The sequence below is a fragment of the Salmo salar genome, chromosome ssa14 (assembly GCF_905237065.1).
Source record: "Salmo salar chromosome ssa14, Ssal_v3.1, whole genome shotgun sequence".
Taxonomy (NCBI): Eukaryota; Metazoa; Chordata; class Actinopteri; order Salmoniformes; family Salmonidae; genus Salmo; species Salmo salar.
In genome coordinates, this window is record NC_059455.1 from 9,750,583 (window position 1) to 9,775,265 (window position 24,683).

Sequence of the window (24,683 nt, forward strand, 5' to 3'; positions counted from 1 at the left end):
TAGCCCTTCGTACATCAGCTGATATCTCAAAGTGCTGTACAGAAACCCAGCCTAAAACCCCAAACAGCAAGCAATGCATGTGAAAGAAGCACGGTGGCTAGGAAAAACTCCCTAGGAAAAACTCCCTAGAAAGGCCAAAACCTAGGAAGAAACCTAGAGAGGAACCAGGCTATGAGGGGTGGCCAGTCCTCTTCTGGCTGTGCCGGGTGGATATTATAACAGAACATGGTCAAGATGTTAAAATGTTCATAAATGACCAGCATGGTCAAATAATAATAATCATAGTAGTTGTCGAGGGTGCAACAATCACATCCGGTGAACAGGTCAGGGTTCCATAGCCGCAGGCAGAACAGTTGAAACTGGAGCAGCAGCACGGCCAGGTGGACTGGGGACAGCAAGGAGTCATCATGCCAGGTAGTCCTGAGGCATGGTCCTAGGGCTCAGGTCCTCCGAGAGAAAGAAAGAAAGAGAGAAAGAGAATTAGAGAGAGCATATTTAAATTCACACAGGACACCGGATAAGACAAGAGAAATACTCCAGATGTAACAGACTGACCCTAGCCCCCCGACACATAAACTACTGCAGCATAAATACTGGAGGCTGAGACAGGAGGGATCAGAAGACACTGTGGCCCCATCCGATGATACCCCCGGACAGGGCCAAACAGGCAGGATATAACCCCACCCACTTTGCCAAAGCACAGCCCCCACACCACTAGGTTCCAGTCTCTTATGTAAGCTTTCGTGTTTCTCGAATGGAGATGTTCACCATTGCTCAAATTAGTCCTGTAAACTCCTCCCTGGACAACACTACATTTGTAAGACATTTTAAGTGCATTAACTTAATCCAGAATAAGCTATTTGGCTTGTAGTGATCCCAGCATTAGACTGAACTGGGCAGCCATTCATGTATGGGGGAAACACAAGGGAAGAAGCTGATATCTGTTGTTATGGTTTCCAAACCACTTCTATGAAATGCAATGGAGTCATATATCGATATTTCGATTTCTTCTGATTAGGAGGACTTGGCAAGGACCATGTTGAGAATCAACGTGTGTGTTTGGATTTTGTGGTTGTGCTATACAGGTAATTTTGCTCTCTTGTTCATGCCCACTGGACACAGACGTCAGTTCTGATTTACATCTAGCTTTGATTTACATTTGGTTGAGTTGTCAACTAACGTCAATTCAAGGTTAAAAGTTGGGTGAAAAAAATACAAAATTCCCTTTGATGACTTTAAAAAAAATCCAATCAATTTTCACACATTGATTCAACATTTTTGTTTTATGATATGGAAACAATGTTGATTCAATTAGTTGTTGCCCAGTGGATGTTGTTTGTTGTTTGTTCTGTGAGGTCCCATGCTATATAGTGTGCACTGTATGTTACAATGAGTATATACAATTGTGTCATCATGCTAATGTTTGCATATACAGTTGAAGTCGGAGGTTTACATACGCTTAGGTTGGAGTCACTAAAACTCGTTTTTCAACCACTCCACAAATCAAACTATAGTTTTGGCAAACTATAGTTTTAGGCCATCTACTTTGTGCATGACACAAGTCATTTTTCCAACAATTGTTTACAGACAGATTCATTCACTGTCTCACGATTCCAGTGGGTCAGAAGTTTGCATACACTAAGTTGACTGTGCCTTTAAACAGATTGAAAAATTCCAGAAAATGATGTCATGGCTTTAGAAGCTTCTGATAGGCTAATTGACATCATTTGAGACAATTGGAGGTGTACCTGTGGATGTATTTCAAGGCCTACCTTCAAACTCAGTGTCTCTTTGCTTGAAATCATGGGAAAATCAAAAGAAATCAGCCAAGACCTCAGAAAAGAAAATTGTAGACCTCCGCAAGTCTGGTTCATCCTTGGGAGCAATTTCCAAACGCTGAAGGTACCACATTCATCTGTACAAACAATAGTAAGCAAGTATAAACACCATGGGACCACGCAGCCATCATACCGCTCAGGAAGGAGACGCGTTCTGTCTCCTAGAGATGAACGTACTTTGGTGTGAAAAGTGCAAATCAATACAAGAACAACAGCAAATGACCTTGTGAAGATGCTGGAGGAAACAGCTACAAAAGTATCTATATCCACAGTAAAACGAGTCCTATATCGACATAACCCGAAAGGCCGCTCAGCAAGGAAGAAGCCACTGCTCCAAAACCGCCATAAAAAAGCCAGACTACGGTTTGCAACTGCACATGGGGACAAAGATCATACTTTTTGGAGAAATGTCCTCTGGTCTGATGAAACAAAAATAGAACTGTTTGGCCATAATGACCGTTGTTATGTTTGGAGGAAAAAGGGGGAGGCTTACAAGCCGAAAAACACCATCCCAACCGTGAAGCAGTGGCAGCATCATGTTGTGCGGGTGCTTTGCTGCAGGAGGGACTGGTGCACTTCACAAAATAGAAGCCATCATGAGGAAGGAACATTATGTGGATATATTGAAGCAACATCTCAAGACATCAGTCAGGAAGTTAAAGCTTGGTCGCAAATGGTTCTTCCAAATGGACAATGACCCCAAGCATACTTCCAAAGTTGTGGCAAAATGGCTCAAGGACAACAAAGTCAAGGTATTGGAGTGGCCATCACAAAGCCCTGACCTCAATTCTATAGAAAATTTGTGGGCAGAGCTGAAAAAGCGTGTGCGAGCAAGGAGGCCTACAAACCTGACTCAGTTACACCAGCTCTGTCAGGAGGAATGGGCCAAAATTCAACACATTTATTGTGGAAAGCTTGTGGAAGGCTACCCAAAATGTTTGACCCACATTAAACAATTTGAAGGCAATGCTACCAAATACTAATTGAGTGTATGTAAACTTCTGACCCACTGGGAATGTGATGAAAGAAATAAAAGCTGAAATAAATAATTCTCTCTACTACTATTCTGACATTTCACATTCTTAAAATAAAGTGGTGATCCTAACTGACCTAAGACAGTGAATTTTTACAAGGATTAAATGTCAGGAATTGTGTGTAAACTTCCGACTTTAACTGTACCTTATTAACCTAATGATGTATCTTCTATCATGTTCAAACTAAAATTAACAAAATAAATTACAAGTATCTATTTCCAAAATTAAAGTTATATTTATTGTTTGATATCGAACAAGTAATGAACGTGTGCAAGTACGTGAACATGTTCTACCAACCAATAGTGTCATACTTCCCTAGATAAAGTAATTAACTAGTTATATGTGAATATGGATATATTAGACAATAATGATGGATGAAGATTTTTTTTTTACGAAACTAGTAATCACTGGCATGTCATGGACCAAACCTTTGGATTAATGTTTCTTAGTATGGCCAAATTCACATGCAAATAAAATATTGACTTTGTCAATTTCCAATAGGTGCCATATAATATGAAGAACATATCAATTCCAAATAGATGCAAAATGAATTGCCAACTGGTTATGTTATCTGATTATGTTTACCTATCTACACAGGTGGTCTCTGTGAGGAGGACACTTATGCATGTGAACTGCAACCGTGTCAGAATGGTGGCGTCTGCGACAGCCAACATGGCGGCTACAGGTGCCTCTGCTCTCAACAGAGCCAAGATGGCTTACTGTACGGAGGCGAGAATTGCACAGTCGCCCTCCTGGGCTGTGACGGCAACCGCTGCAAGAATGGTGGCATCTGCTCTCCCCTCTTCCTGAACTACCGCCACACCTACACCTGCACCTGCCGCGCAGGCTTCACCGGCTCCAAGTGTCAGACGTCCACCATCTTCTCCTTCGAGTCCAGCGGCTACATGTATGTGGAGACCCAGCTATCGGACCCTGAAGTCCCTCTCAACGTCACCCTTAGCTTCAAGACGGACCGGCCTGTCGGCACCCTCCTCCAGCGTCGGGTCGACGACCTGCTGCTCACCATCGAGCTGGTAGACAGCCGCTTACGCCTCAGCATGCTAAGAGCTCAAGGGACAAGAAACCCAGTATTTCTGGAGCTACCGCCAAGCGTGGCGGACAGCCAGTGGCACACGGTGGAGGCCTGGCTGGGCTGTGAGGAGGAGGGGAGCAGTGTGAGGCTGCTTCACTCCCCCTGCGCTGAGGTGGGCTGCACCAGGGAGTTCCCCGCCACCGAGACACCCCTGCTGGAGCAAGGCTCCGGCCTACGAGAGCCCAGCTCGGTTCGCCACAGCCTCTTTCTAGGAGGGGTGGGACTGGGCTGGGGCTCCAGTGGGGTGGCAGGAGAAAGGGAGGCTGAGGCTGCAGACGCGCCTGCCCCACCTGGTCCAGCTGCTTACTTCCTGGGCTGTTTCCGGGACGTGTTTGTGGAGTCACGGCTGGTAGTGCCCGCCGTCGCCAACTCACCGGCTCAGGTCAACGTCACAGCCGGGTGCAACGACAGGGACAAGTGTGAAGACAGCCCGTGTCAGAACCGGGGGCATTGCATAAACCAGGGATGGAGGAGCTATGTGTGCGAGTGCTACAGACCGTACGAGGGGACTACGGACTGCGCTGAGGGTAAGTCCTGAGGGATGTGGTCTTGCGCTTGCATGTCTGAAAACACTGTAAATGTAGCAGCAACACACTTGAACAGTGCAACATATGAAAACAATGGGCATAATGAAGCAGTAACATGATACAATATGAGATCTATTCCATTTCAATGCAATAATCTCACATATCCTATTAGAGCCAGCGTGTGCTTCTCATGCAGCTCTGATAAATGTAGCTTACAACAAAACGTTCAAACTCAGAAAGTAGGGATCATTTTGGACTTCACTAAAGACTCTGGTATGAGTTTCATAAACGAATCACCTGAGGTCAACAGTTCAGCCTCAATAGAATCACTCCAAAATCTAAATGGCTGGCATCCTAATGTGGCACATAAGAGGTTGATAAAAGTAGCCTGTGTTAGACTGCAAAGGAGCTTAGAGAACTAGCTAAAATAGCATGTAGAATACACACACACATGCAACCATGTAAACACACACACACACTTACACACACCCACGCATGTACACATATGCATGTACACACATATACATACACAGTAACACACAGATATACACACAGGCAAAGAGGAGCAGACAAACAACACCTGACTCTAGGATTAAGGAAATGTTTAGGGATTAAGGACCGCCTTCACTTGCCGTAAAACAGGGTTTCCCAAGGACTCGCGCGACAGGGGTGTCAAACTTATTCCATGGAAGGCCTAGGGTCCGCAGGTTTTTCTTTTTTTCTTTCAATTAAGACATAGACAACCAGGTGAGGGGAGTTCCTTACTAATTACTGAACTTGTTTCATCAATCAAGTACAAGGGAGGAGCAAAAACCTGCACACACTCGGGCCTCCGTGGAATGAGTTTGTCACGTGCTCTAACATGATAGGTGGAAATAACTGTTCTGAGTTCTGAGTACCGGTCCGCTTCACCTAGAATCAGGGATGGGCAACTGCTTGGGACAGGATTTCCCCAGCTAACACAACTGACTCTAATAATCAACTAATCATGGTCTTAAGTTTAGAATGCAATTTGTTTAATCAGGTGTGTTGGCTAGGGAAAAAGTGATACCAATCTGACCCTCGAGGACTGGAATTGCCCATCCCTGTGACTTGAAGGAGTGATATAAACATCTCAGGGTCATACCAAGTCAAAGCTGGGGGCAATTTCATTTGAATTCACTTCCTGACTTGACTCAGTTGAAATGGAATTGGCACCAACTCTTTTACCCAGGCCAGTAAACAAAACCAAAAAAAGGCACAGGCACACAGTAGTTCACCCGGAAATAGAAAGGTAGTGGAAATCATGCTATTGTCTTTGTATTTTGACACTCTCTCTCTGTTAGTTCTTCATCTATCCATTTAGTAATTGGGAGGATAGTGTATGGAATTTTATTAATTGTTAAAAACTCTCTCTATTTCTGTACCAACACAGAGTACAACGCGGCCAGGTTCGGCAATGAGGACGTGGCGAGCTATGCCGTCTTCTCCTTGGATGACCCCCCGGGTTCTGGCACCATCGCCATATCCATGTTTGTGCGCACGCGACGCTCGAACGGCCTCCTCCTGGTCCTGGCCAACAGCACCAGCCAGTACCTCCACCTGTGGCTGGACGATGGCCGGGTAAAATTTCAGGTGAACAACTTAGAGAGCCTGTCGGGTCGAGTCGTGGTCAGCGACGGCCACTTTCACTTGGTGACGGTGCGGCTGGAGGGCGACTTTGTGACCCTGTTCCAGTCGGCCCATAGCCAGGGAACCATCCCCATCCGGCCCGTGGTGGCTCAGCCAGGGGACCTGGTCTACGTCGGGGGCCTGGCTGACCAAAGAGCCTCTGCCTCCTTTGGGGGTTACCTGAAAGGCTGTGTCCAGGACCTGAGGATTAACAGTAAACGGCTGCAGTTCTTCCCCATAGCAACCCCAGTGGCATCGTACGGCCTGGTGGAGCTGGTCAATGTCACAAAGGGATGTACCAGTGACAACGCCTGTAGTGTGAGTAGCTGGATATACAGTATACAATACACATACAGGTATTTTGCCACAACACAGTTGCGCCATGACAATACCAGTTTTTAAACCCAGAGTTCCAAGTGGCCAATATTTCTGGGAATGCCCGCGAATCAGACCAAACAGAACAGACTGGGATTTGGGAAGCCAAAGGGAGTGTGAAAAATAACTTCCTTAGAGTGAAGTCCAGATCTAGTCATACAGCTAAATTTGATTTAACCCACCCACTACAGTTGTAGCCGTGCCATGCAGCTTAGCTGTGGATTTCTCTGGAATAAGAATGTCCAAAAAGTACATTTTCCAGGAAGATTTCAAATAAGTATTTGGATCAACAACAAAAAATGTATTGCCTTTTTGGCAGCAGTTAGGGCACACATTAACACTTTCAATTTCATCTAATCCAATAGAATGTCAAATATTTCCTAGTAGAAACAGACCAGGCGACATAGGTACATTTACCTCTATCAAGGTGCGAAGAAGGTATTTAACGTACTGTATGTCCAGAGGTCAGAGACCACTGGGCATTCCCGAAACATATGTACATAGCTCCGGACTGAACCAAGAGTGCAACCGTTGCAGAGATTATTGCCAGAGAGTTTAATCTGGAAGCGTCGATAAGGTATATAATAACATTTGTGAATACATATAAATGAATTAACTGGTGAGAAAAGTTTTCTGATGAGAAAACATTGTTCCATATCAACTTTCAGTTCAAATGTCCTCAGAAAAACCTAGAACTTCTCTGTTCCAGATGGAAGTGACCGCAGCTGCACTCTTGTCGGTAGAGTTAAATTTGGAGTAGAGAGTGGAAACCAGGCCAATAGATTTGGGAATATTCAAAAGTCTTAACCAGGATCAGAGAATGCCAGGTACTCCGAAGGCTTTTAGAGCCGAGCGGAGCCTACGGTAAAAAAAAAAGTAAGCAAGTCCTATGATTCTTTGAGGTCTTGAAAAGTTTGAAGACCTGAATTGTTAAAGATGTCACTGAGGTTGAAAATATTTCTACTAGACCATTGAGGAAAATCAAAGGGTTTTGAGCCTGATAAGATTAGGTTATTGTTTCATAAGTGAGAAGGGCTGTGAAAATGGAATGAGATCATAAGATGTCCATTGGCCTATCTCCACACTTTAACTGCATTAGCAATTATTGGACCCATTCTGAGACATGTAGATTTTGGTTTACAGCCAGAGAATAAGAAGTCTTGTAGTTTAATAGGTTTTATTAAAGCCTCTTCATTGGGACCCAATGCGGCTTGATTAGTGGGATCTAGACAGATTTTCAGAAATCTCAAATGGAAAGAAAAGTAATTATTTAAAGTTAGGTAGAGCCAGTCCACCAAACGGTTTGGGGCGCTGCAGGGTATTCTGGGTCGTTTGTCTTTCCAGCTGAAATTCCTGCACAATATATACAATTCTTTGAAATATTGAAGAGGGGTGATTTGGGAAGCATAGAAAATACAAAATTAAAGCAAGGAAGAATGTTCATCTTAATCACTGAAATTCTACCCTGAAGTGTAATATGTAAGAGAGACAAGTGGGCCAAGTCCTCTTTAATTTTCCCAATAGTAGCTGAGTAATTGTCTTGTACCGTTAGTTGGAAAGTGGGCTAGAATTTGATCCCCAGATAGGTGAAACCTATTGGATTTAATTGGAGAGTCTGTGTTGTGGGGAGAGAATACTTCTCAGCTGCAGGATTTAGGGGCTATAAAATGGACCAATTGATATTATATCCTGAAAAGAAACCAAAAGGTTCAAATAATTTAAAGGTGCAATCTGCAATTGCTACAGCCATTTTTGGACTTGTGAATTAACAATATGTACACATCCATTGATTCTTGAAGAATATAATTTATAATTGCCTCATGAGCTTAGTTCAACTGTCATACCCCATCAGAACCCAAAATATATTTTACTCCAATGTTTGTAAGCAAAGTAAATGTAAACAAGCACTATAAAAACATGGTTGAAACTATCATTTTAATAGCAGGGATGGCCAGTCTTTGCGTCCATAGCTCGGTCAATGAATTTGAGAGTAGTTACATTTCTTAGCCCCATCCCTCAGCTTTTTACCGAAACAGGGGCGCTCTGTTATTGTTTCAACTGCTGATTCCCATTTTAAGAGAATGACGTATAGAGTTAGAAATATCTGATAAGAAAACTAGAACATCATCTGCATACAAGGAAATATGATGGACAGTACTTTTAATACTAATAGGTCTCTGGACTTTGTTGCACAGCCTGGCAAGAGGCTCAAGAGACAAGGCAAATAAAATTGGGGATAATGGACAACCTGGTCTTGAGCCTCTTTGCACCCTAAACTGCGGAGAAGTGGATCAGCCGGTGAGAACTCGAGCAAAAGGCTCGTTGTAGAGAGTCTTAGTCCTGTGACTGATAGAGGAGCCAAACCCAAAACACAACCCATACTTACAGTGAGGGAAAACAGTATTTGATCCCCTGCTGATTTTGTACGTTTGCCCACTTACAAAGAAATGATCAGTCTATAATTTTAATGGTAGGTTTATTTCAACAGTGAGAGACAGAATAACAATAAAGAAATCCAGAAAAACGCATGTCAAAAATGTTATAAATTGATTTGCATTTTAATGAGGGAAATAAGTATTTGACCCCTCTGCAAAATATGACTTAGTACTTGGTGGCAAAACCCTTGTTGGCAATAGAGGTCAGACGTTTCTTCTAGTTCGCCACCAGGTTTGCATAAATCTCAGGAGGGATTTTGTCCCACTCCTCTTTGCAGATATTCTCCAAGTCATTAAGGTTTCGAGGCTGACGTTTGGCAACTCGAACCTTCAGCTCCCTCCACAGATTTTCTATGGGATTAAGGTCTGGAGACTGGCTAGGCCACTCCAGGACCTGAATGTGCTTCTTCTTGAGCCACTCCTTTGTTGCCTTGGCCGTGTGTTTTGGGTCACTGTCATGCTGGAATACCCATCCACGACCCATTTTCAATGCCCTGGCTGAGGAAAGGAGGTTCTCACCCAAGATTTGACGGTACATGGCCCCGTCCATTGTCCCCTTGATGCGGTGAAGTTGTCCTGTCCACTTAGCAGAAAAACACCCCCAAAGCATAATGTTTCCACCTCCATGTTTGAAGGTAGGGATGGTGTTCTTGGGGTCATAGGCAGCATTCCTCCTCCTCCAAACACGGCGAGTTGAGTTGATGCCAAAGAGCTCCATTTTGGTCTCATCTGACCACAACACTTTCACTAGTTGTCCTCTGAATCATTCAAATGTTCATTGGCAAACTTCAGACGGGCATGTATATGTGCTTTCTTGAGCAGGGGGACCTTGCGGGCGCTGCAGGATTTCAGTCCTTCACGGCGTAGTGTGTTACCAATTGTTTTCTTGGTGACTATGGTCCCAGCTGCCTTGAGATCATTGACAAGATCCTCCCGTGTAGTTCTGGGCTGATTCCTCACCATTCTCATGATCATTGCAACTCCACGAGGTGAGATCTTGCATGGAGCCCCAGGCCTAGGGAGATTGACAGTTCTTTTGTGTTTCCTCCATTTGCAAATAATCACACCAACTGTTATAACCTTCTCACCAAGCTGCTTGGTGATGGTCTTGTAGCCCATTCCAGCCTTGTGTAGGTCTACAATCTTGTCCCTGACATCCTTGGAGAGCTCTTTGGTCTTGGCCATGGTGGAGAGTTTGGAATCTGATTGATTGATTGCTTCTGTGGACAGGTGTCTTTTATACAGGTAACAAACTGAGATTAGGAGCACTCCCTTTAAGAGTGTGCTCCTAATCTCAGCTCGTTACCTGTATAAAAGACACCTGGGAGCCAGAAATCTTTCTGATTGAGAGGGGGTGAAATACTTATTTCCCTCATTAAAATGCAAATCAATTTATAACATTTATGACATGCGTTTTTCTGGATGTTGTTGTTGTTATTCTGTCTCTCACTGTTCAAATAAACCTACCATTAAAATGATAGACTGATCATTTCTTTGTCAGTGAGCAAACGTACAAAATCAGCAGGGGATCAAATACTTTTCCCCCTCACTGTATGTCCATTCTAAGCGGTCAAGGGACAACACCAAGGAACAGCACTGCACAGGAAGATTGTGCACAGGAGCATGAAAGCGACATTGGATATTATCTCAGACGAGTCTGCCTCTCATAAGACGTGATCAAAATGGATCAAACCATGCACCTGCTTCTCCAATCTCTTTGTCAGGACCTTAGAATAGATTTTAAAATCGCTGTTCAAAAGTGCAATAGGCCCATCTATAGCTTGAGCATTCAAGAGGGTCCTTATCCTTCTTAAGAAATAGGGAAATTAGGGCTGTTTTTTTGGTCCCAGTGGAAAGAACCCATTTGTAAAGAGTAGTTTATTGAATTTAAAAGTAATGGGCTATTTAAATACCAAAGTGCTAACAGGAGTTTTAGAGGCATCCCTCCAGGCCTGGGGATTATTATTTTTCTGCATAGATAAGGCGGCCAATTTCAGTTCATGGATTGAAATGGGACATTCATGTTCTTCCGCTTGTTGTAACGAGATGGAAATCTCAAGTAGTTCAGATGAGGTTGGTAAATCAGGATCTTAAGAAGATTTGGATGTGTAGAGATTAACACCTGATTAATGTGGGAGGGTGAAGAGCATAAGGTTCCATTGGAGTCTTTGATGGCGTCGATAGAGGCTAGACATTCAGATTGTTTAAGCTCCAAGAACCTGCTAGGTCTATCTGCATTTTCATAATTCGATTGTCTAGTTTGTAAGTATAAGAATTCACCTTTAGCATTTGTGAATGTTTCATATTCTGGGTTTAGAGAGGCAAGTTGTTTAGTTCTGTCTATTTGGAATTGTTATTTTTGTAGTGTTTCTAGATGTGCTATTTCTTTCTCCAAACAAGCAATTTCAGAATAACAGTTTCTATTGAAATTGGATAATGAAGTACAAGCTCCTCTAATGAAACATTTAGTGACTTCCCAAAGGTTACGAGGGTTATTCGTTGTTTTAGAGTTTAGGTCTAGAAATTCTGTAATTCTTTTTGAAATAAATGTTTGGAAATAAAGATGTAATCCATGTAAGAGCAGGTTTTGTGCTTTTCAGAGAAGGCGTAACCTTTGCGGATTTTTTTTTAGTCGCCACGTGTCAACAATGTTGAGCTCCTTTAGGAATGATTGGAAGTAAGTTGAAGCGGTCAAACGGGATGTAATTGTCACGCCTACTCCCGCTCCCCCTCCCTGGCCAGGATACCCGTCATCATACGCAACTGTTACCATCATTACGCGCAGCTGCGGTCATTGGACTCACCTGGATTCCCTCACTTTGTTGATTGCCCCTGCATATATGTCTGCTCCTCTGTATTCCCTGCAATAGCATTGTTTGTCGTGTTTATGTCCAGACACTGGTCCTGTTCCGTTGAATGTCCGTCTATATTAAATGGCTGACTCCCTATACCTGCTTCTCATATCCTGCATTGGGTGTTACAGTAATAACACTGTGAGAAGAATCTAAGTGCGGGTTGAGAAGGAGATTAAAATTGCCCGCCATTATTATGGCTGTGTCTGTAAAGTCCAGCATTTTGAGTTTCAGATTGTTTCGATTTTTTGGGGGTGCATATACCGACACCAGACAGTCTTGCACCATTCCAAGTGATAGTTACGAAACAGTATCTTTCCCTCAAAACGCCCCTGGTTTTCGAATGTGCACGAGTGTGCAATAATTCCTGTTCAGAAACCGTTTTACATCTTGTTTTAGACGAGTTTCTTGAATAAAATCAGTATCTATGCATTTTCGTTTGAATAAATCTAAACTCCATAATCTCTTGAAAGACGAATGAAGGCCTTTGGTGTTCAGACTCTGTATATTAACATTAGTCATTGAGATGTAAACAAATACACTTTCTTGGTGAGTAAAGTAAAAATCTTACATGATCGAGAACTGTTTATCGAATATAGAAATTACTAACGCCACTTTAAATGTAGGAAAGTGATTACCTCAATTGTATCAGTTAGCCTTAACTCAAATATAAATCAGTAAATGCAAAACAGTTAACTACACCCAAAGCAAAAATTCAGAAGCATTCTATCTGTGTTGACTTTAGCCTAGAGCTCAAAGAGAGCGGTTGAGACCCGAGACAAACGTATAATAGTTATCGGCCCTGTCATTACTCAAACCCTTTCAAGAAACCTGTTTCACTAAATATATCTGAGTACAGTGATTACATAAAGTGATTTTTTAGTCATTAGTCAAACCAATAGTAGCTACTGAGTACTGTTACATGCACACAATAATGCGATTATTGTGAATAGTTAGATTAATATAATAGTTTGATTAAAATGTTTACGTGCTTTGCAAGAAGAACGATTTCCCTTATAATCCTGTTACATGGACACATGAAATCAGGCTACCTGATGGCACGCTTATAAATGCAGAAAATTGGCAATCAAAATAAACGTTCTACCACAGCGACCATGTTGTTTTTGGGAAGCATATTTGATTCTGAGTTCGGACATGTAACGTTTGTATGTGAAAACTACTTCTAAGACGCATACATTCAGTTGTTTTGAACTCACTTCACTCAAGCTAAAGAGGTAGGCTCGCTCGGCTAGTGCTACCACATGCACAGATCAAATAAATAGTGTGCAACCGCAGCCCGCAATTCGGGGCGTTCCTGCATGTGGGTATACGCACAACGTCTTAATGCATGTGACACTTTTGAATGTACAGTACCAGTCGAAAGTTTGGACAACTTCTCATTCGTGTTTTTCTTTATTTTTCCTATTTTCTACATTGTAGAATAATAGTGAACACATCAAAACTATGAAATAACACATATGGAATCATGTAGTAACCAAGTGTTAAACAAATCAAGGCAAATAAATGATCTACTTTGAAGAATCACAACTATAAAATAAAAAATATATTTGTTTAACACTTTTTTGGTGACATGATTCCATATGTGTTATTTCATAGTTTTGATGTCTTCTACAATGTAGAAAATAGTCAAATAAAGAAAAACTCTTGAATGAGTAAGTGTGTTCAAACTTTTGACTGGTACTGTAGGTCAAAAGGGAAATAAAAGTATTATCTAAGTTATTTTGCTCCCGTCTCTGGAGTCCTCCTTGCTAACTAGTAGGAGCGAAAGCGGTAGACAGCGTCCTTCGCTCCCACCTGCCCTCACCATCATTAACAGAACTGCGGGAAAACCGTGCCCGACAGCCGGGGGAAAAGGACACTCTACCGGCCGCCCCCGCCTCCCGCTAGCACAGCAGGTGGGAGCTAGCTTGCTATACCGTGTGCTAGCTAGCTAGCATGCTAGTTAGCTAACTAACTCGCACCCGCCATCTGTGTACTGGACTAGCTGGCTAAGCTAGTACACAGTGTTCTTCACTCCCTCCTGCTGAACACCTGCCCATCGTAAACAGAACTGCGGGAAAACAGTGCCCGACAGGTGGGGACAAAGGAGACTGTCTACCGGTGTACGGCTAGCTAGCTACCCATTGTCGCCCCCGCCCCTTCTTTTGTGGGGTTTATCGGCAGCTGGCATTCAACCTTATTGTGCATTAACGTCACCTACTGTACTGTAGTTCCCAGCCTGTCCTAATAATTAAAAACATTTCTCTGAAAACAAGGTGTTTTAATCGGTGTATGCTTACTTCGATTTTGCCTTTATGCCAATTAAGATAAGCAGAGTAAACTGTTTAAATGACTATTGCATAATCTGCCTACTGCCATAATCAGTTTAATACCAAATTATTACTGAGCATGTAACGCCCCCACTAAGCCAGGCCTTGAGTGAACTGTAGAGTTTACCACCCATGACTGTATTTGATAGTGACAGAGTCATGGTTGTTGAATTTGTTCATTTTCAATCCTGTGGCCTTCACCAAGTGAGTTCCCAGGTGAATGTTATCATTATAATTAAACTCTTTATGACAATACATATCTCATAAGACCTAATTTTGAAGCCTAGCTTTACCCTATACAGTGGCCTGAAACTCAAAGTAACAGGCCACATCAGTTGTGCTAGGATATCCAACAGTTGAAATTTGTATTCACCTGCAACCTGCATTCATAATGATTGCTAGGGTTAGGAACAGTGGGAGCAGACTACCGAAGCCATTTAAACTGAAACAACCATTTTAATAACGGGTGTAAAAATTCTAACTAAATGATTGGATTAGTTTAAAAATATATATTATTTATCTTTGTTTAGTAAAAGATTAATCAATCAATCACTCAATGTACATGCAAAAAAATTGTTTTATCCACCTGTAGTAGAGCATGCTGGGAAAAATACTTTAAAAAGAGAGTTGGTGTAACTTCTCATTTAGTTTTGAGTCAGTACCACAAACATTTAAAGTAATAATGTATTTTCATTGACTTGGGTTCAACTTACTAGAAGTATTTGTATACAAATGCCTTGGAGTTTACAGTGGCATAATACGAATATTCATTGACATTCTGGAGTAGGTGCAAGATAATAAGAAAAAAATATTACACGGGTTTGAGTGAGAGGTCTAAGTGGTGTTTCCTAGTGGCCACACACCTCTCCAAACTGTGCACAGTTCAGGCTAATAATTTCAATGCACGTTTATGACCTAAGGAAAGAGCCTCAACTATAAGGTGCATTTTTTTTCCCATTAAGGAACTGAAGCAAGCACGCTTGTAGTTTTTTGTTTGGAACAAAGCCCTGCCACTGGGCACTAAAGTCAATTCAACATTTATTCCACGTTGGTTTATTGTTATGCCATTGAAATGAAAACAATTTGGAAACAATGTTGATTCAACCAGTGTGTGCCCAGTGTGCTGCGTCACCACCATCACACAATTACTGTCGTTGTTTACGCAATCCAAAAATGTTCCATTATTAAATGTTCCAACATGGCTAGCTAAGTTTAAAATACAATCGTGTAGTTTTTGGCTTTCAAAAGGCACCTCAGGCAGTCAGATTGTAATGTTGGTGCGCATAGAAAGGAGTCATGAGTGCATTCAAGTGCGTGTTCCGTGACATATTTTCTTCACAACATGACAAACAGGCTCATTGTGTTCAGGACAACCCAGGGTATAACGCATGTTATCTTTGCAACTGTGGATCAAACATAGTGATCATATATGTTGATACTGTAATGACATGAGTTTTCAAATATTGGAAATGTGAAGTGCACATTTGGACTCATGGGTGTGTGGATTGCTTGTATGACATCAAAGTGGTATTCATTATAATCCTCAACCTCTCATCTTTCAGAACACATTTCCCTCACTCAGACAACAAATGTGCAAATGTAGCAGGAGGGATAGGGTCATATTCTTGTGGCGCACGGTGCTCAAGTTTATAGCAGCTGTCAGTCAAAACCCATACAGTGCTGTGAAGCAGAGCCCTGACTTCATGTATAGCATGTTAATGTACAGCTACTCCGTTTCAATTCAGGCGCTTATCAATGACCAAATCTGACACTTTAAACCCGTATACAGGATGACTGGCTGAGAGTGGAAAGGGCTACACAATAAAAACAAATGTACCAACATTTCTGAAAATGGATATAGCGCATTTTGGAATGAGACTCTTCATTTGTTACATTCTTGCAGCTCTTTTTTGGTGTGGTGCCATGTCTGCAGCATGGTTGCCAGGTGTTCTTGTTAGAGGGCGTGTCCCTCATTGTCACTTCCTATTATCCTGAATCGAGGGGTGTCGGGTGATACCACCTCCATCCAGCATGTAGGGGAAATGGATTTCCCCATCTCAAAATATGCTAGAATGTACTATTTAAAATAGATGTTTATGATAATACATAACTAAAATCATATTTATGGTAAACATGTTAAAAGATTAGATCCTTTGTGACGTTCGTTGGAATGATCGGACCAAGGCGCAGCGTGAGTAGCGTTCCACATAATTTATTAAAAAGTAAAACTTAGCAAAATACAAAACAATAAAGAATAAACGAACCGTGATGACAATGCAGTGCTAACAGTCAACTAAACATAAACAATATCCCACAACACACAGGTGGAAAAAATGCAACTTAAGTATGATCCCCAAATATAGACAACGATAACCAGCTGCCTCTAATTGGGAATCATACTAATCATCAACATAGAAAATCAAGCCTAGAACCCCACATAGAAATAAATAAACCAAATCAACCCCCCAGTCATGCCCTGACCTACTCCACCATAGAAAAATAAAAGCTTTCTATGGTCAGGACGTGACATCCTTGGATGAATTATATGTGTATCTTCACAGCCTACCTGCCTCAGATGTTTGGAACTGTCCGAAATGCTTTCGTTTCATTTGGGTAGCTCCTGTTCTGCTATTTGTATCTGTATTTATTATGGATCCCCATTAGCTGTTGCCAAAGCAGCAGCTACTCTTCCTGGTGTCCGGCAAAATTCATGAAGTTACACAATTTAAAAACATTACAATACATTCATTACAGAATTCACAACACACTAAGTGTGTGCCCTCAGGCCCATACTCCACTACCACATACCTACAACACAAAATCCATGTGTGCGTGTGTGTGTATGCATGTGTCTGTGCCTATGTTTGTGTTGCTTCACAGTCCCTGCTGTTCCATAAGGTGTATTTTTAAAATCTGATTATACTGCTTGCATCAGTTACCTGATGTGGAATAGAGTTCCATGTAGTCATGGCTCTATGTAGTACTGTGTGCCTCCCATAGTCTGTTCTGGACTTGGGGACTGCAAAGAGACCTCTGGTGGCATGTCTTGTGGGGTATGCATTGGTGTCAGAGCTGTGTGCTAGTCGTTTAAACAAACAGCTCGGTGCTTTCAACATGTCAACACCTCTCACAAATACAAGTAATGATGAAGTCAATATCTCCTCTACTTTGAGCCTGGAGAGATTGACATGCATATTATTAATGATTGATCTCTGTGTACATCCAAGGGCCAGCCGTGCTGCCCAGTTCTGAGCCAATTGAACATTTCATAAGTCCCTCTTTGTGGCACTTGGCCACACGACTGAACAGGAATTCTAGGTGTCACAAAACTAGAGCCTGTTGGACCTGCCTTGTTGATAGTGCTGTTAAGAAGGTAGAGCAGGTAGAGCTTTATTATGGACAGACTTCTCCCCATCTTAGCTACTGTTATATCAATATGTTTTGACCATGACAGTTTACAATCCAGGGTTACTCAAAGCATTTTAGTCACCTCAACTTGCTCAATTTCCACATTATTTATTACAAGAATTAGTTGAGGTTTAGGGTTTAGTGAATTATTTGTCCCAAATACAATGCTTTTAGTTTTTGAAATATTTAGGACTAACTTATTCCTTGCCATCCACTCTGAAACTAACTGCAGCTCTTTGTTAAGTGTTGCAGTCATTTCAGCTGTAGTAGCTGACATGTATAGTGTTGAGTCATCCGCATACATAGACACACCGGCTTTACTCAAAGCCAGTGGCATGTCGTTAGTAAAGATTGAAAAGAGTAAGGTGCCTAGACAGCTGCCCTGGGGATTTCCTGATTCTACCTGGAGGCTTCCATTAAAGAACACCCTCTGTGTTCTGTTAGACAGGTAACTCTTTATCCACAATATAGCAGGGGTGTAAAGCCATAACACAAGTTTTTCCGGACTATGATCGATAATGTCAAAAGCCGCACTGAAGTCTAACAAAACAGCCCTCCCAAACTTTTTATCATCAATTTCTCTGAGCCAATCATCAGTAATTTGTGTAAGTGCTGTGCTTGTTGAATGTCCCTCCCTATAAGCGTGCTGAAAGTCTGTTGTAAATTTGTTTACTGTAAAATAGCATTGTATCTGGTCAAACATTATTTTTCCCAAAACTTTACTAAGGGTTAGTAACAGGCTGATTGGTCGGCTATTTGAGCCAGTAAAGGGGGCTTTACTATTCTCAGGTAGCGGAATGAGTTTTGCTATGTAGACCTCAGTTTAACCTCAAGCTTAAGATCAGTTCACTTGTATTTATTTACAGACCTTATACTGTATGTATTCTATTTTATGCACATTATGGTTTTGATTCTCTTACTTTGTAAATACACTATATACACAAAAGTATGTGGACATCCCTTCAAATTAGTGGATTCAGCTATTTCAGCACACCCATTGCTGATAAGTGTATAAAATCGAGCACACCGCCATGCAATCTCCATAGACAAACATTGGCAGTAGAATGACCTTACTGAAGAGTTCAGTGACTTTCAACATGGCACAATCATAGCATGCCACCTTTCCAACAAGTCAGTTTGTCAAATTTCTACCCTGCTATAGCTGCACCGGTCAACTGTAAGTGCTGTTATTGTGAAGTGGAAACATCTTGGAGCAGCAAAGGCTCAGCCGCGAAGTGGTAGGCCACACAAGCTCACAGAATGGGACCGCCGAGTGCTGAAGCACACAGCACGTAAAACTTGTCTGTCCTTGGTTGCAACACTCACTGCCGAGTTCCAAACTGCCTCAGGAAGCAACGTCAGCACAAGAACTCTTCTTGGGGAGCTTCATGAAAAATGGGTTTCCATGGCCGATCAGCCTAAGATCCCGATGCACAATGCCAAGAGTCGTCTGGAGTGGAGTAAAGCTCACCTTCATTGGACTCTGGAGCAGTGGAAACACGTTCTCTGGAGTGATGAATCACTCTTCACCATCTGGCAGTCCGACAGACGAATCTGGGTTTGGCGGATGCCAGGAGAACACTACCTGCCGAATGCATAGTGCCAACTGTAAAGTTTGGTGGAGGAGGAATAATGGCTGTTTTTCATGGTTCAGGCTAGGCCCCTTAGTTCCAGTGAAGGGAAATCTTAATGCCACAGCGTTCAATGACATTCTAGATGACTCTGTGCTTCGAACCTTGTGGCAAGTTTTGGGAAGGCCCTTTCCTTTTTCAGCATGACAATGCCCCCTGCTCAAAGCGAGGTCCATACAGAAATGGTTTGTTGAGATCGGTGTGGAAGAACTTGACTGGCCAGCACAGAGACCTGACCTCAGCCACATCGAACACCTTTGGGATGAATTGAAATGCCGACTTCACTAATACTCTTGTGGCTGAATGGAAGCAAGTCACCGCAGCACTGTTCCAACATCTAGTGGAAAGCCTTTCCGGAAGAGTGAAGGCTGTTATAAAAGTAAAGGGGGGACCAACTCCATATTAATGCACACAATTTTGTAATGAGATTTGTTCAACGAGCAGGTGTCTACATACTTTTGGTCATGTAGAGTAATTTAAGGTTTAGGAAAATAAACCCTCCAATATCCCGACCATACTCAGTTCAGTCTTTCGTTGCCTGCTTGGTCTGTCCCTTTTCTCTCATTTCTGAGCATGAGCTTAGCTTGCTAATGACATCGCCTATAAGTGTGATTAAGGATGTCTATTGGAGAAGCAGATCCTGGAACTCTTCATTCATATTCTCTTTGACAACATATTTGCCCCATGACACAGCACAGTTGCCCCATGACCCAACACAGTTGCCCCGCCATGACAAAGTCAACTGCTTGACAGAGTTATTGTTTGTCTCCTACAGAAAAACCCGTGTCTGAACAGCGGAGTGTGCTACTCCATGTGGGACGACTTCATCTGCAATTGTCCTCCCAACACTGGAGGGCGTTGCTGTGAGGAGGTCAAGTGGTGTGAGCTGTCTCCCTGCCCCTCGACTGCAGCCTGCCAGTCCCTCTCCCAGGGCTTTGAGTGTGAGTTGTTAGTTCGAGAATCCCTTTCTGAACAGATTATAAAGAGACTATCAATCAAATTCCATTCTGCAGAATTCACTATTATTTACAGAAATGTTTCCAAAACCTCTCCTTGAATACCCCCAGAGAGTTCAAAATAATTGACCTAATCCAGTATCAGCACACCTGATTCAATTACCGGTACCTCACTAATCATCAAACCCTTTATTAGCTGCTTGATTAGTTGAATTAGGTCTGCTTAATTAGTTGGATCAAGTGTGCTGTACTTGAATAGATCAAATACGTGAAACTGTCTGGGGGTTCTCTAAGACGGGTTAGGAAATACAGACATAAAGCAATTGCTTCTCTGTATTTGGCATATTGTATATAGAGTAGGCTATTATGTCGGCCTATTCATACTGTCAGTGTTTATACATTAAATGGACTGTTGGTTATTCTGCCTTTATAGACTTATTTGATGGAGTGATTGTGAGACCCAAACATTTTTGCAAATGTGTTTTTCCAACACTTACAAAAATACATCGAGCTCTGGCTCAGAACGTTTGTTCCTCGGTTTATTTTTGTCTACGTAATCACTACAACACAAGCTAATAGAGGATACGTCTAGGTCTAAGGAGAAGAACTATGTAGTGCATGGATCAACTAGATTCAGCCGGGGGCCGATTTTCTTCTTGAGCAGATGGTCAGGGGGAGACAACAAATTGACTGCAGAAGCCGAAACAGATATAATACTTGACTCAAACAGTTGAGTTCAGGTGCATCCTGTTTCCATTCATCATCCTTGAGATGTTTCCACAACTTGATTGGAGTCCACCTGTGGTAAATTAAATTCATTGGACATGATTTGGAAAAGCACACACCTGTCTATATAAGGTCCCACAGTTGACAGTGCATGTTAGAGCAAAAACCAAGCCATGAGGTCGTAGATTTGTCCGTAGAGCTCTGAGACAGGATTGTGTCGAGACACAGATCTGGGCAAGGGTACCAAAACATTTCTGCAGCATTGAAGGTCCCAGAGAACACAGTTTGGCCAAGCTGGCCGCGCAGCCAAACTGATAAATCGGGGGAGAAGGGCCTTGGTCAGGGAGGTGACCAAAAACCCGATGGTCACTCTGACAAAGCTCCAGAGTTCCTCTGTGGAGATGGGAGAACTTTCCAGAAGGACAACCATCTCTTCACAACTCCACCAATCAGTCCTTTATGGTAAAGTCGCCAGACGGAAGCCACTCCTCAGTAAAAGGCACATGGCAGCCCGCTTGGAGTTTGCCAAAAGGCACCCAAAGGACTCTGACCATGAGAAACAAGATTCTCTGGTCTGATTAAACCAAGATTGAACTCTTTGGCCTGAATGCCAAGCGTCTTGTCTGGAGAAAACCAGGCACCATCCCTATGGTGAAGCATGGCGGTGGCAGCATCATGCTGTGGGGATGTTTTTCAGCAGCAGGGAATGGGAGACTAGTCAGGAGTCAGGATCAAGGGAATGGTGAACGGAGAAAACTACAGAGAGATCGTCGATGAAAACCTGCTCCAGAGCACTTAGGAGCACTTAGGTTCACCTAAGGTGTGACTTCAGGTGTTCTTTTGTGTCCAGAGCCCGGACAGAAATCCGATCTCTGGAGAGACCTGAAAATAGCTGTGCAGGACAACGACCTTAAGCACACAGCAAAGCCAATGCAGGTGTGGCTTCAGGTGTTCTTGAGTGTCCAGAGCACGGACTTAAACCCGATCTCTGGAGAGACCTGAAAATAGCTGTGCAGAACTTGAGAGGATCTGAGAGGATCTGCAGAGAAGAATGGGAGAAACTCCCCAAATACAGATGTGCCAAGCTTGTAGCGTCATACCCAAGAAGACTTGAGGCTGTAGTCGCTGCCAAAGGTGCTTCTACGAAGTATTGAGTGAAGGGTCTGAATACTTATGTAAATGTGATATTTCAGTTTTGTGATTATGGGGTATTGGGTATAGATTAATTAGAAGAAGAAAAAAAAGATTTAATCAATTTTAGAAAAAGGCTGTAACGTAACAAAATGTGGAAAAAGTCAAGGGGTCTGAATATTTTCCGAAGGCAACGTATATGGTTCCTTACCCTGAAAGTAGTCTATGGGCCAGGAGAGACTGTAATCCATGGCTCTGATTTCTTTAAACAGCCACTAACAACTTCAGACAACTTTAGCTAAGGCTAACCAAAAAAATCAGTTGGAGAGATGCAGCAACCATTCAATGTTCAAAATGTCATAGTCCTAACTGAAAGGTGATTTGGCCCAGTTGTTGAACATTGAACTTGCACCCATCTCTCTCGTAGATTTTTGGTTAGCAGTGGCTAAAGTTAGCTGAAGTTAATAGAATCCATTATAATAAATTCTAACCATGGTTTACAGTCTTTCCTGGCAGATACGTCTACTGACTAAGGTCTAAAATAGAGAACTTATCCTTTAATTCCCAATTAAACAACCTGTCTCAATCCGGAAGTACTGCAACCTTTGGTGACCTGGTGCAACCACTAAGTAAATCCAGACCATATGGATGGATAACGCTGATAACGTGTCATGTAAGGTTCCCCATCCAGTAGAGCTTACTAATGTGTACTGTAACATACAATGTATATAGATGCAATCTGTAATTTCATTTCCAGTCAACAGCCCACTTGTTGTGTCTTAACAAATGTAACTTTCTCCATTGTTGCTTATTGTGCCACTGAGGATATTTAAGTTACAGATTTATGGCTCTATTTTCAGCTTGTTTGCAATTTCAACTTGTTCTTTTTTCAAATCCTAGTGCCAAGAGTGGTAATTTACCTGTCTTATGGGCTTGCTTGCACTGAGGTTGGAGGGGTAGCAATATTTGAGTTGTGTCCTTAAAAACGTGTGCCAAAGAGCCAATTTCAGTATGTGCTGGTGGGGATATTTAAGACCAACCAAAAGCTGATTTTAGCAGTTGGTTATGGCATGGATTTTGACAGCGGAAGCGCAGCCTATCCAGCCGTGACGCACAGTGCCCATATGCACATGGAACAAGAAAGATGTGCCTTTAATTGTTTAATTTGATTAAAAACCAAGCATAGCCTCCATTGCTCTCAATGAAGGCAGTTTATTTTGTCCTGCCCAATGCATTCGCCAAGTAGTCAAGACTATCAATACAGGGTTTGGCTTGTGAGACTGCTTTGAAATAAATCTTAATCACCAAAGCTTTATTAAAATATAAAGTCTGGGAGCAGCAAAACAGTTATTGTACATTATTTTAGCCAGCTCCTATTATTATTTTGGATGTTTGTAAAATGGAAGAAGAGATGGATAATAAAATAATCCAGTGACACTCCTATTTAGAAACATTTAAGTTATTTTCCTGTAACAATTTCTTGTTTTACGTTTAGTTTGATGCCTCTGGTGTCTTTCTTATCCTGGCCATAAATTAGGGAGGTAGCCTATCCATTAAAGGTTTCTAAAGGGTCTACTCAAGGCTCTTGCCATCATGCTTTTGTATTATTCACAATTCACATAGGCAGTGGCGATTTTTAGCATGTAAATCTTGGTGGGGCAAACAAACAAAAAAATGTGGGATGCAGGCCAGCAACACAACAAAACACTAAACAATACATTAATTGCACTATAACGGTGACAAACGGTGGTCACAAACTGTTAGGGCCTACATAAAGCTGTCCCTACAGCAGTCCCAACATCTTACGACCGCTACACCTGGCTATCAGCGGAGCCTTGTCTGGCAGCGAAAAAGTTAATTCAGCCTCATTTACTTAAAAAAAAACATAGCTGATATGCCTGACTTGCTTTAAACAAATGTGGTTTCTACTGACAATTGAGATTTCCAAACTATGGCATAAGGGGAGGACAAGCGGATAAGAGGCAATCCGTAATTTCGATTAAGACATTAATGAGCGAGCTAGGACGGACGTAGTCAATATAGCTATTTGGTTAGCACTTTTGAAATGTCCAGCACATTTCTCAAAAATAGGTTATAGGCTACATGTGCACCACCAAGTCAGAACATTAGGCAAAATTAAGAGGGATAAATTGACCAAATTATTAGGGTGAGGCACATGGGCTACTAACATCTTACTACACAATATACACTTAATATTACTTTCTTAGCTACAGTATACATATCTCCCTGGCATATTACATCATTGATGCAGCAGCATACAATACAATTTTTGGACACACCTTGCTGTGCTCACTTGATGTCGTGGCGGTACTTCGTGGGCAAATTTTGTCATCAAAGTCTGGCATTCTCTAGATTTATGGTGCTTTCAAAACTGGGAACTTTGAAAAAAAACAAGGTTGAATCATGATGACGCCAGGTCGTAGCTCTAGAAAAAGAGGTTGGATTTACAATTCCGAGTTGGATGACCGTTCAAAATGTATTTTCCCAGTCGGAGCTCGTTTATTCCCAACTTCCCAGTTGTCTTGAACTCACTGAAGTCAAGTTTTCGCAGTTCCGAGTTAACATGTTTTGAGCGCAGCACAAATCATGCTTCATTGACAGCATGGCCAATGTTGAATGTTTTTCATTTTAAACTTGGAAAAGAGTCCCTTAATCCCAGATTTGAGATCACACAGC

At 42.2% G+C, this 24,683-nt stretch overlaps 1 protein-coding gene across 1 annotated transcript in view; it reads left to right on the top strand.

The window, feature by feature from the left end:
- Positions 1 to 3,453: 3,453 nt before the first annotated feature.
- LOC106568738 (protein crumbs homolog 1) overlaps positions 3,454 to 24,683 on the top strand; it is a gene marked incomplete at its 5' end in the record, with an annotated part of 39,150 nt that continues 17,920 nt past the window's right edge. The window contains 3 exons of the mRNA XM_045695156.1: positions 3,454 to 4,492; positions 5,802 to 6,460; positions 19,949 to 20,114. Of these exons, the coding sequence (XP_045551112.1) occupies positions 3,454 to 4,492; positions 5,802 to 6,460; positions 19,949 to 20,114 (1,864 nt within the window). The remainder of the gene's footprint in view (positions 4,493 to 5,801; positions 6,461 to 19,948; positions 20,115 to 24,683) is intronic.